Source organism: Chrysemys picta, chromosome 24 (assembly GCF_011386835.1).
Source record: "Chrysemys picta bellii isolate R12L10 chromosome 24, ASM1138683v2, whole genome shotgun sequence".
Taxonomy (NCBI): Eukaryota; Metazoa; Chordata; order Testudines; family Emydidae; genus Chrysemys; species Chrysemys picta.
The window spans coordinates 1,915,193-1,930,926 of NC_088814.1; the positions used below are offsets into that span (position 1 = coordinate 1,915,193).

Sequence of the window (15,734 nt, forward strand, 5' to 3'; positions counted from 1 at the left end):
AGGTGAGGTTCTCCAGTCTGGGACATGTGGGAGGCCAGACTAGATCCGGCCTTACTGTCAATGACCAGCTCAGATCTGCTCTGCAGCCTTCTGTGAAGAGCTGGCCCAGCTCTCGACTCCCAGTGGAATCTCTTTGCTCTAGCTCAGGGTTGTAACGCTCGTTGTGCGCAGAGGCCCGACTCCCAGTGTGTCATTCTGGGCCCCGGACGGGCTCCATGCTCCTCATCGCAGTCTCCGGGGTGTTGATAGGAGCCTTGCACAGAGGTCAAGGGACAGAATATGGCCCTGAGGGAGTCATTAACCGGGCAGGAATCATGGCATTGTCCCATTCAGACCGTGTTGCCAACCCTGGCGGATTTATCGGGAGTCTTGCAATATGTGCAAAAAGAAGAACAGGAGGACTTGTGGCACCTTAGAGACTAACAAATTTATTAGAGCAGAAGCTTTCGTGGACTACAGCCCACTTCTTTATGCTCTAATAAATGTGTTAGTCTCTAAGGTGCCACAAGTACTCCTGTTCTTCTTTTTGCGGATACAGACTAACACGGCTGCTACTCTGAAACTTGCAATATGTGGTGTTTTAGCTCCTGGAACCAGAGGATTATGGGAAAATCTCGGCTTGGAACTAGGACCCCAGGCTGTGCAAAACCCAGAAGGCAAAGAATCGGAACCTGGTGTTTATCGTCTTTTCGAATCTCATGATCTTTAACCCAATCTCGTGATTTTTGGGCGCTTGACACTGGGCGTCGTTCACCAAGGGCACCTTGGCGGCTGTAGGCCACTGCTGTGCTGCCGTTCGTTTCTCCTCCTTCCCCATCCTCCTTTATCCGGTTTCTCCCTCTTCCCTGTCTCTACATGTCTGCTCTGTTCTTCCTTCTGCATTTCCCTTCCTCCAGCTGCTCCCCATCCGCCCCCCTTCCTGTGGACTTTTCCCCTGCTCCGTGTTGGCTGAAATGATCAGCTGCAGGCTTTCAGTGAAAACTGCTCAGCAGTTTACCTCTCTCCAGCACTCAGACACCCAGCTCCCAATGGGATCCAAACCACAAATAAATCCGTTTTACTTTGTATAAAGCTTATACAGGGTAAACTCATAAATTGTTCGCCCTCTATAACACTGATAGAGAGATATGCACAGCTGTTTGCTCCCCCAGGTATTAATCACTTACTCCGGGTTTACTAATGAACAAAAGTGATTTATTAAGTATAAAAAGTAGGATTTAAGTGGTTCCAAGTAATAACAGACAGAACAAAGTAAGTTACCAAGCAAAATAAAGCAAAAACACGCAAATCTAAGCCTAATACATTAAGAAACTGAGTACAGGTAATATCTCACCCTCAGAGATGTTCCAATAAGCTTCTTTCACAGACTAGACTCCTTCCTAGTCTGGGCCCAATCCTTTCCCCTGGTACAGTCCTTGTTAGTTCCAGCAGACATCTCAGGTGGTAAGCAGGGGTTTTCTCATGACTGGAAGCCCCTTTGTCCCGCTCCACCACCTTTTATAGCTTTGACACAAGGCAGGAATCCTTTGTCCCTCTGGGTCCCCACCCCTCCTCCTAAATGGAAAAGCACCAGGTTTAAGATGGATTCCAGTATCAAGTGACATGGTCACATGTCCTGTGAGACCCCAGCCTCCATTCTTCCTGGGCTGGCCCACAGGTACACAGGAAGGTTTGCAAGTAAACAGAGCCATTTACAGGTCATTGATTCTGAAGTACCTTAATAGCTTTCACTTAATATGTTACATCAGCAACACAAGTTTATATGTTATTCTCCTAACTCCAGGCATAGAAATAATACAATGCAAACAAATAGGATGAACACACTCAATATATTATAAGCTTTGTAATGATACCTTACAAGAGACCTTTTGCATGAAGCGTATTCCAGTTACATCATATTCACGCTCATAAGCATATTTCCATAAAACACATGGAGTGCAACGTCACAATGGGAACTGGAGTCATACTGGTTTAACTCCCCATGTGGACACTCTTAGTCCAGTGTAAGGCCTTTGTCTGGCTTAGTTTACGTGGCTTGGGAAGAGGTTTGAGCTAAACTGAGATAAAGACACAGTTTTTCTGGGCTAAGAGAATCCCCCATGGGGAGTGAAACCGGGGTAGCTACAGCAGTGTAACTGTCCCCTTCCCCTGTAGACAAGCCCTTCAAAGCCAGGTTAATCTCGTAAATTCTGCAAACAAAGCTCTATTTATTTTAAAAAGCATCGGTCAAACTCTAACTGCAGCCTGCGTGCTCGAAAGCCAAGCGTCCCTCTGCCGACCCATACCTGCGTCTCCTCCCCCCGGGCAGATATTTAGATCTCGCGCATGACAAGCACCCGCCCAAACAAATATCGATTTGCTGGTTGCAAAGGCCGGGTGATGTCATAGTAATCTCCCTGCCGGTGTGGCTGGAGAATTGAGCCTCGAGCCAGCACCCGAGGTGGGTTAATGAGCGGCCGCATGGCTCCTGCTCCTTCAGAGCCTCGTTCTACTCGGCTTCTGCTAGCAGAGGCTCGGTAACCATGCTAGGCGCTCGCTGCTTCCCTTCTCCAAACGGAGGAATAGGACAGGAAGCTACAGGGGAAACCCTGTTTCCTGGCTTTATTGAAAGCCACGATGGTTTCCCAGTGCTGCTGCGTTGCCCGTGCTGAGCCCAGCGTTTGGGCAGGGCCTTGTGGTGCCGGGGGACAAGGTGATTGGTGGAGGGCAGGGGAAGCAAGTTAATTGCAGAAAGAGGTGATTTGTCACCAAGAAATCACCGGCTCCTCCATCTAGTGTCTTATGTGCAGGGAAGCCTAGCGGCTCCCAAAACGAATGGCAGACTTTCTGTCTCAGCACTTAGGTAGCCCCTCATCCCCATATGCTGGGAGAGCCTGACGGATCACCCTCCTGGTGCCCTGTTCACTAGAGCACCCTCCCTGCTGTAATGGCCACGAGTCTGACCCCCTGGCGCTCACTGCGTGGTGCCTCGCTCCCCAGTTAGTGAGGGAGGGCAGCAGCATAGACCCCGAAAGGCTTTAGGCAGCATGAAACGCAGCCCACCAGAACGCCTGTGACAAAGGGAGATTGCTAAGAGCATGCCAGTCCTTCGACGCCTCCCTGCGCTTTGCTGCAGATGGTCCCAGAGAACGAGGCCAGTTGGGAGCTTTCCTGGCGCATTTTCTGAGGAGGAGTTTGATGCACTCAGCTCAGCGATCCGCCGCGGGAACAGGCCACACAGACACAGCGATGTGGATAGTTCCTGTTAGCTTGGGAGCCTGCATAGCTCTACCTCTTCCAGAGCAATGCAGCCCCCAGCCACAACCCCTGCAGGAGGCTGGCTCAGGGCAGAGTCCCAGTTCGACTTGTCTGCATCCTCAGACGGCCTCATCCCCGAGTAACTGGGAACATGCTGCCGTGTAACTCACAGGGCAGGTTCTGGTGCCTAATGCAGGGTCAGCCTGTTAGCCCCAAATGCACTCGCACAACAAACGCTCGTGCACCATCTCGCTCGTACACACTCACGCCCAGTGTCTTTCTGTCTCACTATCCCAAATGCTCACGCGCATCTCATGTGTGCGCACGCTTCTTATCTCTCCAGCACTGTTGTCTCGTTTCTTTCGCACACGGGCTGTCTGTCGCTCACACGCGTACTCTCCGGCCCTGCTCGCCAAGGCCACGTCTGGACTAAAATCACCTCGCAGTTTACACGGTAACGCTGGTTCGATTTCTGCACAGGATGGCAAAGTGCTGGGAGCCCTCGTTAAACTCCAACTCAGCCCTGACCAAATTCCGTTACCCGATGGAGCTTCAGCGTATTGGCTACCAAGGCGCTGTTTCCTGGCGTGAGCCCGGTGGGTTTTCAGCCACGTCTCCTGCCACTGATTCGGAATTCTGACACCCTCGTTTCTCTCGCCCTAAAGAGGGGGGTTGGAGGGTCTGGTTCTTCCTAGCAAGCTCTAGCAGCCTAAATTAGCCTCCAGAATTGCCATGCAAATTAATCTGCCCGGCTCCGTTACAGTGTCTTAATTCAGTTTGGATTTAGTTTCCAGAAATTGCTAAATTGTGGTTGCTTTTGGTGACAATGCTGCCTTGTCCCCAACTGCTAAGGACACAAATGTTTGGGGCTATTATCTTTTGTGTACGTTTTTATCAGTGCCGTGCAGGCAAGCGCCCACCGCTGCGCACTTCATTATTCAATGTTCACCGGGAGAAAGGAGACGGTGAATGGAAATTGCATGTTAGAGGCCTGTTGGGTTACAATGGGAGATGTGTCCTACCCGCGAATGTTTTTTTCCAAGCAGCAGGCAATTTATTGTGTGTTTCTGAAGTCAGACATTTTGCCTGAAAGCTTCTTTTGAAAGTGACTTGGCGCATTTAATCAGCAAAGGGTCCTTATCTCAGCCTTGCAATGCGGCGATGTTGAAGCAAAATGATACCTCGGCTTGGATCGATTTGTATGCAAAGCAATTCAGTGACAGGCTGAAACCAGAGCGTTGCAACACGCTCCCCCCAAAATCTCACCTTGCTGGAGGTCTCTGGCCCTGGGGAGGCCAAGTGATTTCAGGGCACCGGGTTCTTCTGGCAGCAGATGCTGGTCGGCACCCGAAGATGTAACAGATCCTCCTTGTCCACGGGTAGTCAGTCACCCCCGTGTCCATCCCAGGCAGCCGGCTCTGCCCTTGGGCTCCGTTTGGGTCGGACTGGGCAGGGCTGAGGTGGCTGGTGTTATTTAGTCACTCATGTCTAGCATGGTAGCACCCGAAGACTCCTGCCCCAAAGCACTCAGGGTGGAAATCGACCAGCCAGACAAAAGGGTGGTTGGGAGGGGAAACAGCAACGCAGCTAAGGGAAGAGTCACAGACAGAGCTGTGAATAGAGCCCAGTGCCCTGCCCCAGACCACGCTGTCTGTGTCCCCGTCCTCTCTGCCGTTCCATGTCACAGAGCTCCCTAGGAAATCCCGCCCCCCTTCCGCTCCCCGCCATGCCTCCAGGGACTTGCTTTGGGTTTCAGGTTTATGCCATGAGCTCATCCAGAAGCCCAGAGCTCCATGGGGGTCCCTTGAAATCCACTTGCCTCTGGGCTGAGCCTCAAACCGCCAGCCCCCAGACAGGGAACCTGGCCTGCGTGGGAGGAGCGGAGCGGAAGCTGAGGCCAGGCCGGATGGAGGTCATTAAGGCCAGCACTGGATCCAGCTGTGGGTCAGTGGACTCTCCCTGAGCACAGACACCACCACCCGGTCGCAGACGGAGCCCGCCCGGGTGGGGACTGGGCTGGGCTCCTCTGGAGCGGGTTAGGTATCCCGAGGGACTGTCCGGAGCCTGAGGTTTGGAGAGATGCTCGGTCTAAGCTGCACTGCACCAGCAGACAGCTCCCCTTCCCCCTGAGCCCCCGTGCGGAGCAGCTCAATGCATAACAGCAAGGCGCTCAGTCTGTTCAGCATACGCAGAGTGAGAGGTGACTTGAGCAGTGTGTAAGGAGCTTCCCGGGGAGCAAACGCCAGGTACTACGGAGCTCTAGAGTCTAGCCGAGCAAGGCAGACAGGACCACAGGCTGGAAGCTGGAGCCAGACAAATTCGTTAGGAATTAGGCACCATCTTTTAACTGGTCGGGTGATTAAGCACTGGAACAAGGTCCCCAGGGCAGTGGTGGGTTCCCCACCTCCGGGGGTCTGCAGACCCAGACTGGCGCCTTTCTGGACAATGCTTTATCCAGACACAAGTGACTGGGCCCAGTGCCGGGGGAAACGGGGGAAATGTAACGGCCTGTGATGTGCAGGAGGCCGAAGCAGCTGATCGCAGTGGTCCCATCTGGCCTTCAGCTCTGTGTAGCTATGCAAATGAGGCATGGGACTGGAGAAAGAGGGTCACCTTGTCACAGGGTGACTGGCCCCTTGAAGAGGGAGAGGGGTCCGGTTCCGGGGTGTAGGAACGGGAGTGTTCTGTGTTAGACACGGGAGGTAACTGTCTCACTCTGCTCTGCGCTGCTGAGGGCTCGGCTGGAGTCCAGGTCCAGGTCCGGGCGCTGCGCTTTAGGAAACATGCGGATAAGTTGGAGAGAGTCCAGAGCAGAGCAACAAAAATGGTCCAAGGTTTAGAAAACCTGACCTGGGAGGAAAGGCTAAAAACTGGGCGTGTTTAGTCTTGAGCAAAGCAGACTGAGGGGGCCCTGATCCCCGTCTGCAGACATGCGAAGGGCTGGTGGAAAGAGCACGGGGCTCACTTGTTCTCCGGGGCCACTGAAGGTCGCACTGGAAGCAGTGGGCTTAATGAGCAGCAAGGGAGATTTCGGTTCGAAGTTAGGAAAAACTTTGTAACTCTCAGGGGGGCTAAGCCTGGAACAGGCTTCTAAGGGCGGCTGTGGACACACCCACCCACCCCGTCACAGGAGGTGTTTCAGAACAGGCTGGACCAACCCCTGTCAAGTTCACTTGGTCCTGCCCCAGCCTTCTCCAGGTGCCTTCCAGCCCCACGTTCCTGTGATGCTCTGATCATGCCTGGGAAACAAGAACCGTGTGGGACCGGAAATCGGTGAACTAAAATGGGTGTGTCAGAAATTAGGCCCGATTGGTGGACAAAATACTGAGGGGAGGGGCTGTTCCACTCATCACTCCCGCTGGGGGGTCATCACAAGGAGATGGGGGATGGGGGACGGACTGAAAGGAGCGATACTTACCATCCTGGGACTCCAGGCCACCTTCCTGCAAATCCTGAGAGGGACCCTGATGTGTTTGCCACCTCCACCTCTGCTGGCTCCAGTTAAATCCAATACACCTGGGAGGTGAGACTTTGTCTCAGCCACCCCTCCCTCCCCCCCCCCCAGTGTGGCCTTTTCCTTCCCTACTTTAATACTACTCTTTCGTCTTCCTCGCCCTTTCCCTTCTGTCTCGTGAGCGTCTGGCTTAGCCGGCCAACACTGCTGTAAACCTGTGACCAGAGAGAAGCAGCTAAATGCAAGGCCTTGAACAGCCTGGTGCTGGTCCAAGTTTGCCAGGGCTTGGAGTGGCTGATCGGGCCGGGCGCTGGGCCTGGGTTTCTGCAGAAGCGAGACTGCACCAGAGACAGAAGCTGCATTTTTTCTCTTTGCTGTTCTTTTCTCTCCCCTTTCCTGTGTGTTTCGTCTTATTTTGCCATCAGGGAAACAGGATCCGTCTTCAACAGCAGCAGCAAAGCCAGCTCCAGCTCAGCTCCGCTAACCTCCTCACTTCCCCCCGCAGGACAGTTCGGGCCTCTGTACCGCCTGAGAGACTCTCTCCAGCCTTTTTCTTCTTCTTGTCTGTGTCTTTGATTAAAGGCTACGAGGGTTTTTAATGGTGGGTTCACCCTGGTGCGACGCGTCTACGGGCTCTAAATACAAAACTCTGAATCTTGTTGAAAACTGTTCCGTGTTGGACAGTTTCGGGTTCATGTTACACCTTTGACTCTTTCGGCCCCTTTATTCCATCTAAGTTAATACAACAGGTCTAGTGGGTCAAAGCAGGAGAGGACTGGGAGGCAGGACTCCTGGGTTCTCCTCCTGACCCGCTATCTGTAGACGGGGGCTCACCGACCTCACAGAGACAAAAGGGCTCTCATTAGAAGTTTGCAAAGCGCGTTAGGCCCCTGAGCTGCAGAAGAACAAGGGCTCCTTGCTGTAGGTCTCAGAACAGCCTTTGCTTTCCTTCATCCCCCTCCTCCCCAGCCCTGTCTGTCTGTGCCTTCTCACACTGTTGCAGCATTGCATGTGCTCTGACTCGACCTCTCCCTGTTCCTGCCCCTAGAACCAGGCCGAGGCACATTACAAAGGCCACAAACACGCCCGGAGACTCAAAGCCATAGAAGCTGTGAAGAACAAACAGAAAACGGCAGCGGTCCCCAGCCGGGACATCCCGGCAGACTTCCCTGCCACCCTGGACGTGAGCGGGGATCTCCACAGTACAGGTATGTCCGTAGCCACCGCCCTGGCCCTGCACACCGGAAACGGGGAACGGGGCTGTTGGGATTTCCTGCTCTCCGCCGTCAGCTTGTACCGAACAGTTGCTCTTCGGGACTCCGTGCCGTCCCCTGCAGTAATAATTCCCCGGGGATGAACAGCAGCGTGATGCTCTTCCCATAGCTCGACAAGGAGCTGCGCTGCTCTCCAGATACCGATTAACGTCCTGCTGGCACGGGTCAGAAATGACATCTGCTTGGCAACTGCCAGCACCACGAGCGAGCGGGAGGCCAGCGGGGTTGGGAACAGGCTGCAGGGCTCCTCATTGCTCTGTGACTGCTTTGCCCGGGTCATTAGCTGTTTGGTGACCTGGGTGTGGGGAGTTGTGACAGCAGTCGGCCCCGGTCCACTGGTGTCTGTGTCCCGGCCTGCCCCTTGGGACTGGTCTGTGGGGCCATCTACGCTGCCACTGGGGGAGTGACTGCGAGCCTGGTAGCCCTATGCCCACTAGCCGTGACTCTAGTGTGCTAAATGTAGCAGGGTAGCCACCCATGTACCAGCCTGTCCAAGGCTCTGGGTTCATGTCCGGGCAGCCAGCCGACGCTGCAGTGCTGCGCTGCCGTTTTCAATGCACTAGCTGGATCTAGCGTGTGTACATCTGTCCATGCCGGAAGTGACACCTCGAGCTGCAGCGTGGAATCACCCTAGGCCCAAACCCTCCCCACTCGCAGCGCTAATGATCAGCCGGCTGGTGGCCTGGCGATATATACCACAATCTCTATTGCAGCAGGTAGAGGTGGGTACTTTATCCTTGCACCCCTCCTGCTGCCGGGGCCAGCTCCAGTCAGTGTCCCCCACTCGCGGACATATCCCACATTTCCCTCAAGGATGTGGAAAAATTGGAGAGAGTCCAGTGGAAGGCAACAAAAATGATTAGGGGCTGGGGCACATGATGTATGAGGAGAGGCTGAGGGAACTGGGATTGTTTAGTCTGCAGAAGAGAAGAATGAGGGGGGATTTGATAGCTGCTTGGAACCCCCTTTCAGGTAGTTGAAAAGAGGATGGATCCTAGACTGTTCTCAGTGGTAGTGGATGACCGAACAAGGAGTAATGGTCTCAAGTTGCAGTGGGGGAGGTTTAGGTTGGATATTAGGAAAAACTTTTTCACTAGGACGGTGGTGAAGCACTGGAATGGGTTACCTAGGGAGGTGGTGAAACTCCTTCCTTAGCAGTTTTTAAGGTCAGGCTTGACAAAGCCCTGGCTGGGATGATTTAGTTGGGAATTGGTCCTGCTTTGAGCAGGGGGTTGGACTAGGTGACCTCCTGAGGTCCCTTCCAACCCTGATATTCTAGCCAGAAGGTTGAGAATAAGTGATGCAAATGAGCCAAAGGGGAAAAGGCCCAGATCAGCCTTTACAAGCAGGGGTCTGTCATGGTAACTGACAACTCTATTGTTAATGACCTGGCCTTTCTCAGACATCATAAACAGCCTGATTAAGCCCTGAACGGGTGCCAGTTATTTACTGTGGCCTCCTGTCTGGGCAGCCATTGATCGTTAGCAGCTAATCAGGCTAAAGAGGGTCGTGATTAGTAATGCAATAAACTCCAGGTCGTAAATGCCCCCCCTGCAGGGATGGCCAGAGCAAGAAGCACTTTCGATCGCTCTCCTGTCCTTCAATTGGAGCCGTAGAAACAGCCCTGCTGGGCTCCGTGTGCTGCCTGCACCAGTGTTGTTGTTCACGGTAGCAGCCAGTTCAGGATCAGGCCCCGTTGTGCCGGGTGCAGGACAGATGTGAAGGAAGAGACAGTGCGTGCCCCAGAGTCTGAACGGGGAGAAGATGCAGCAGGAGGGGTGGAGGCTGGGAACAGGGAAGGGGACGGGAGCACAAGGCCGCGGTTAACGAGAGCTAATCGTCAGGCACTGGTTTGGACCGCGGAGATGTGGGTTCACTTCCTGGCCCCTGTGTGACGCCGGGTGAGTCTCTCTGGGCTGCAGGCCCCGTCTGTAAACGCTGCTGCCTTTGTCGCTACGTCGGTTTAGGCCCCGATTCAACAAAGAATCCCCACTCAGTGAAGCACTTAAATCCCGTTGGCTTCGATGCTGTCCGGAGGCTGGGGCCGGGACTGTAAACTCTTCATGGCAGGGCCTGCCCCACACAGGGGGTCTGAGCTGCACTTAACACAGTGCGGCCCGGTCTCAGCTGGGGCCTCCCGGTGCTACTGGCAAACAAATAACAAGAGGGAAGGTTCTAGGAGCACCCGTTTGCCTCTGCAATGAGCTGTTTCCCAGCTAATCACCAGGAGAGAAACCCTGGCCCTGCTGGACCCGCTCAGGGCAGGGACCATCGTTTTGTTCTGTGTCTGTGCAGAACCCAGCACAGTGGGTCCTGCTCCGTGAGCAGAGCTTCCGTGCAGATACCAAGTAATGATGGAGCTTCGTGACGTGCCAATGTTCATTCCCAGGGCCCCTGGGCAGCCCTGGACAGAGACCCAGCCAGCCAGGACAGCCGCTTGCTGGGTGCAGTGTTGGAGCTTTGTCCGTCCCGGGATAGCGGCGAGAGAAGCTGGTGAGGGCTGGGGGGTAAGAGTTTTTATTGGATCTGTTCGGGGGAGAGGCCCAGGGAGTTGCAGAAGAGCTCTGTGTAAACGCAAAAGCTTCTCTCTCATCAACAGAAGTTGGTCGAATGAAAGCTCTGACCTCCCTCACCTTGTCTCTTTCATAGTCACTTGGCAGGCAGGCGGCCTTTCTTCATGGCAGCTTTCACCTGCACCCAGGAGAAATTCATGATGATCTCTGGAAGGCACCGATTTCACTCACTTGCAAAGAAACTGGCGAGGCCCCATTGTACTTTTCTGTTGCAGCACAAAGCAAAGGGAAGGGCCCCCTCCCTCCCTCCCTTCGCCCCCTTTGATCCGATTCCAAGGGTGGCTTTTTGAACCAGACACAGCTGCCGCTCCAGCTTGAACTCAGCATGCCAGATAACAGCTAAGTTGTCCCACTAGGGCTCTTCCTTTCGTGTTGGAGGGAAGAGGCCGATAGAACAAGTGTCTCTCCCTGGAGCCAAGGAGGGATTGGAGCTAATCGCGGCTTTTATGCTGCGGCCGGTTCTGATGAGCCGCAGATAAAAAGCGCTAATGGGAAAGGCCCCTGGGTAAATCAGGATCCGCGAGGCAGGACTGGCTACGACAGCGTGGTGGGGCGGGGGCATTTCAAGGCCTCGTCGCTCTTTGGAAGCCAGGAATTCTTTTCAAGAAAGGAGAACTTTCCCTTCTGTCTCTTTTGCTAGTTCAAGCCAACGGCCTCCTGGGGCTGAAGGAGCCGGACGCTGAGTGTCGCAGCCTCGTGCTGACGCCCACCTCGGAGGAGTCCTCGGCCGAGCTGTCCCGCAGCGTCCCAGCCCTGGTCTCCCCGCCTGTTTCGGAGCTGTCAGAGGGCCCTTCGGATGCTGCCAGCGTGGCCTCTTTGCCAGCGCTGGGAGCTGAGACGCCAGCCACTGAATCGGGCAGCAGCGTCGGCTCAGCCCCTGACAGAGAAAAGGAAGGGAAGAAAAGCAAACAGCATCTCTACTGCCCCACCTGCAAAGTGACGGTGAACTCCGCATCCCAGCTGGAGGCTCATAACACGGGTAAGGGACTCAGCCGCTGGCCATGCCCTGGCCTGGCCTCCCATGTACCCCGTGCTAGTGAGCAGCACTGGGGAGGGAGGGCCCTGTGGCGTTACTTTCCCATAGCTGGTGGGCAGCAGGGTCGAGAGAATTAAGCGCAGGACTCCTGGGTTCTATTCCGAGCTGTGTGAGGAAGTCCAGTCCAGGGGAGACTGGGAATCAGAACTCCTGGGTTTAATGATTAGAACAAGGGGGTCTGAGAGCTAGGACTCCTGGGTTCTGTGCCTGGCTCTGGGAGGGGAATGTGGTCTAGTGATTGGACTGGGGGGTTCTGAGAACCAGCACTCCTAGGTTCTTTACTTGATTCTGCCCCTGACAGGCAGTGTGACCTCAAGCAAGTCATTTACCTCTGTGACTCAACTGTAAACTGTACAAACAGAGCCATACAAACCTTGCAGGGGAATTGTGAGGGGTAATGAATGTTGCTTTAATTAGAAGGGGTAAATTAAGGTGCTTTTCAACTAGTGGTGTTGGTATATCTAGCTCATGCCTGCAGGGGTGGATTTTAGCAAGGTCGAACTCTCTCCTGTTGTTCACGTCGCTTAATTAAAGACATTTTCAGATACGTTTAATCAAGTGATTGGAGGGTACTTGATACCCCAGAGTCGTTTTCCTTTACGCTAATTTTCCGAAGTGACTTGGGCTCCGAAGTGTCTAAGCCGCTTTCGAAAATAGAACTTTGGCTCCTAAGTCTAGGAGGGGCTTTTGAAAATCCCTCCCGATTTCCTCCCTTCCCCCACCCAAACCAGACACTTGCTCACATTTTTGTTGTTGCAAATTATGCACATCAGAATAAACGACTGCTCAGTGAAGCTGGGGAGGATTGTACATTCTGGGGGGCAGGGACAAGGTTTTGGTTCTGTGTTTGTCCCACCCCTAGTGCAAGGGAGCGCTGGCCCATGCCTGGGCTCCGAGGGCAGCAGTAATGCAAATCATAATAAAACATTGCCTGTGGAAGAAGCACGACTCCAACGTTAGCAAAAGCTTCTTGTGCTTCAATTTAGGACCAATTATCACCCACCTGGGGCACAGGTCGGGGGCTGTGAGCAGTAATTAGTTAATGCCTGTAAAGCAATTTGAATGGGAAAAATAAGCCCTGTTATAATTTTCCTTTCTCCTCCCGGCTGTGGGAGGCTGGGGGCTGTAGATAGACACACACAGCATTATGCATGCAGCTTTCCAGTTGGCATATGGAAAATTAGCCTCTTGCTGAATGCAGAAGAGTGGCAACAGACCTACCTGTGCTGTTAGTTCGGGCTCTGCCATCGGTGACCCTGTCTACGCTCTAGAATTACTTGGGGTTGGAAAAGCAAGCGGAATAAGATCAGATTTATGTGGGTAGCCGGCGAGTTTGGGTTTGGTCCTTCAAAGCCGCACTCATCCGCCGCACTGGGGACACCTAGTGGCTTTTGAATCCTCTGCAGCCCCATGCAGGTGATGCTTAGAAACAACCACCCTGCAAAGGAAATAGAAAAAAACCAAAGAACTACACCCGGGTTTAAAAGAGAGGGGCCCCCAAATTCAGTGACAGCTGGAAATTCAATCGCCCGGCCCAACGAACCCCCGGAAACTCGGCCGGGCTGTTCCCGAGGCAGACGATGCCTTTGCAGCGCTCGGGAGCCGGAAGGTCAGCTGAGGACAGCGGCTCAGGCTTAGCGGTAGACATGTCCTTTTGCTTGTGTCAGCTTGGGTTACAAACGTCGGAGCTGATTTGAGGAGAAAGAACCAACAAACAAGCAAAATGTTCCGGGTTTTTTTTTTTTTACTGCTACAGCCCAGAAGCTGGGCACAGAGTAGTGGGCTGTAGTCCACGAAAGCTTATGCTCTAATAAATTTGTTAGTCTCTAAGGTGCCACAAGTCCTCCTGTTCTTTTTAGTGGAGTCTCAGGTTCCTAGCTGAAAGCTTAACAATAAAACAGGTGGGGAGTTGCTTTGCTGTCTATTTCATTTCCATTGTTTAGGGGGGGTCTGTTGTACACCCACCAGAATGGTTTTCTGAAAGGGTTCACATTCCCTAAGGTTTACCCCACTCCAGATGGCTGAACATGGTCTGTACAGGGGGTTGAGAAGGGGAAACTAGAAGCTAGGATTCCTGGGTTCTCTTCCCAGCTCTGAGTGGGGTGTGCAGAGTGCTTAGCGAAAGCAGGGGAATGGGAGTCAGGACTCCTAGGCTCTATCCCCGATTCTGCCACTGACCTACTCTGTGACCTTGGGCATTGCTCATCTGCCAGGTACCGACAGCCACTTCCGTGTACCTCCCTAGACCACAGTTCATGCTACACGCTCAGGGATGTGCCCTAGTAAATGCTTGACCGAGCCAAAGCTCTTTGCGGAGGGACGTTCTCTGGCAGCGAGCTGGACGGAGCGGAACGTTTAAAGCCTCCAAGACTTCGGAAACCACGTAGGGAAGGTCTTGAGAGCAAGCCAGCGAGCCCTTTTGCTGCTTTAGCAATAAATAAAATGTCCCGGTCCAGGGTTTCCTCTCTGGAACTACAGAAACGTGGGGGAAGGGGAAAAAGCTGCCGGGTGAGACGCGGAATGTGCAGGATCTGCTGAGAAGTCATTCTGGAAGAGAAATCACTGCCTGCAAAGAGGCAGGTGGCCCAGTGGTGAGGGTATTGGATAGGGTTGTTCCCGACTCTGACCTTGGGCAAGGCCTGCTCTGTGCCTCAGTTTCCCCACCCATAAAATGGGGTAATGTTACTGCCCTTTTCGGTAAAGTGCTTTGAGCTCTGTGGGGGAAGGGCTCGACAGAAGAGCTAGGTGGCGGTGTCGATGCTACTGAGCATGTCCAGCCAGCACAGCCCGTTCTGGGGCCAGACCTGTGCCTTCTGCCTGCGCAGGCCTCGTCTCCTTCAAGCCGGGTCCCATCGCTCAGTAGGTGGCAGCTGTCCCGGGTCAGCCAAAAGAGCCGTTTTCTCGCCAGGCTGACAAGAGACGGGGGTTGCCTGCCCCAGGGCCGTGCTGCCGCTGGGAGTCACAGGCCAGTAGGAGCCGATGGAACTAGCCCGAGTTGGGAATCACTCTGGGTATTTCTTACGTTCCTCTGGGAGCAGTGCTGGGCTTGCCTCAGTGCCCCCATTGGCTCTGGTGTTTTAGTTCCGCCAGCTCTTGGCAGATCTCCTGCTGTTTTATGTAAAACCTGCAGCATGCAGGGTCTGAAGGCCAGTGCAGCCCTGCTCCACGGCAAGTCCCTTCCTCCCAGCCCACGTCCAGCGCGAGGGAGAGCTCGCACCGCAGGCCGGCGGACGTCACGCAAAGGACACGCAGCAGAGACGCAGTCTCTTCGGGGCCCAGAATCATCCCCTTCGAAGCCAGCCCCGTTGTCTCATATTACACATGCCCAAGGTCAAAGCCGGCTCAGCGCTTCGGTCCGGAACCTGAGCCCCAGGAGGATGCGAGAGCTTCGCCTAGTGGCTCAGAGATTGGGCCCAGGAAGGAATGCTGAGCTAGCCAGCGGTGTGACCGCCCGACAGCCTGCGGGGGTGAGAGATCCAGAAATGACCTCGGCTCAGAGGGACTCTGACACCACATGCTGGGCACTAGTGGGCAGAGAGATGCCCCTGTACAGGGAGGAGAGCCCAAGAGACAGTTTCCTCTGGCTCCTAGACCTTCGTTAGAGCCAGATCTTCCAGCGATTCCAGTTCAGATCTTCTGCTGTCAGGGGTTATAAACTAGCCCTAGAGGTTTTACTCCGAGCTTAGCCCTGGAACGTCACATGGGAGGTTCGGAGTCTGCTGCGATTCTGGGCTTTGGCTGCTGTTTTACTAGCTTGCTCTGAAGCTCTCCTCATGGGTGATGTCTAATGGGTGGATTTCTCGTTAAGGGGGAAACGTCCGAGCTCTGGGAACAGGGATTGTTTGTGCTTTCCCTGGCGGCCGCCAGCTAAGTGCTGGGAGACGCTGGGCTCAGAGTGAAGAAACCCGATTCCTATCCTGGCTCAGACACCGGCCCATTGTGTGACCTTGCACAAGCCCCTTCCCTGCACTGTGCCTCGGTTTCCCCTCCCACCCCATGTCTGTCGTGATTATTTAGACTGTAAACTCTTCAAGCCAAGGGCCGTGTCTCACTATGTGTATTGGGGCCCCAGTGTTGTCTTGGGCCGGTACCTGCTGTTAGAACGCAAGTCGTATTGACAGACCCTGCCAGAAAGTGACACAATGAGCAGACCAGAAATA

At 54.0% G+C, this 15,734-nt stretch overlaps 1 protein-coding gene across 7 annotated transcripts in view; it reads left to right on the plus strand.

Annotated features, from left to right (window-relative positions):
- The window catches only part of ZNF385C (zinc finger protein 385C), a 185,585-nt gene that overhangs the window by 161,976 nt on the left and 7,875 nt on the right, over positions 1-15,734 (plus strand). For 6 of the 7 annotated variants that reach the window (XM_065577944.1, XM_065577945.1, XM_065577948.1 and 3 more), the window contains 2 exons: positions 7,740-7,899; positions 11,179-11,517. In XM_065577944.1, the coding sequence (XP_065434016.1) occupies positions 7,740-7,899; positions 11,179-11,517 (499 nt within the window). The remainder of the gene's footprint in view (positions 1-7,739; positions 7,900-11,178; positions 11,518-15,734) is intronic. The other variant, XM_065577949.1, reaches the window with a different exon arrangement.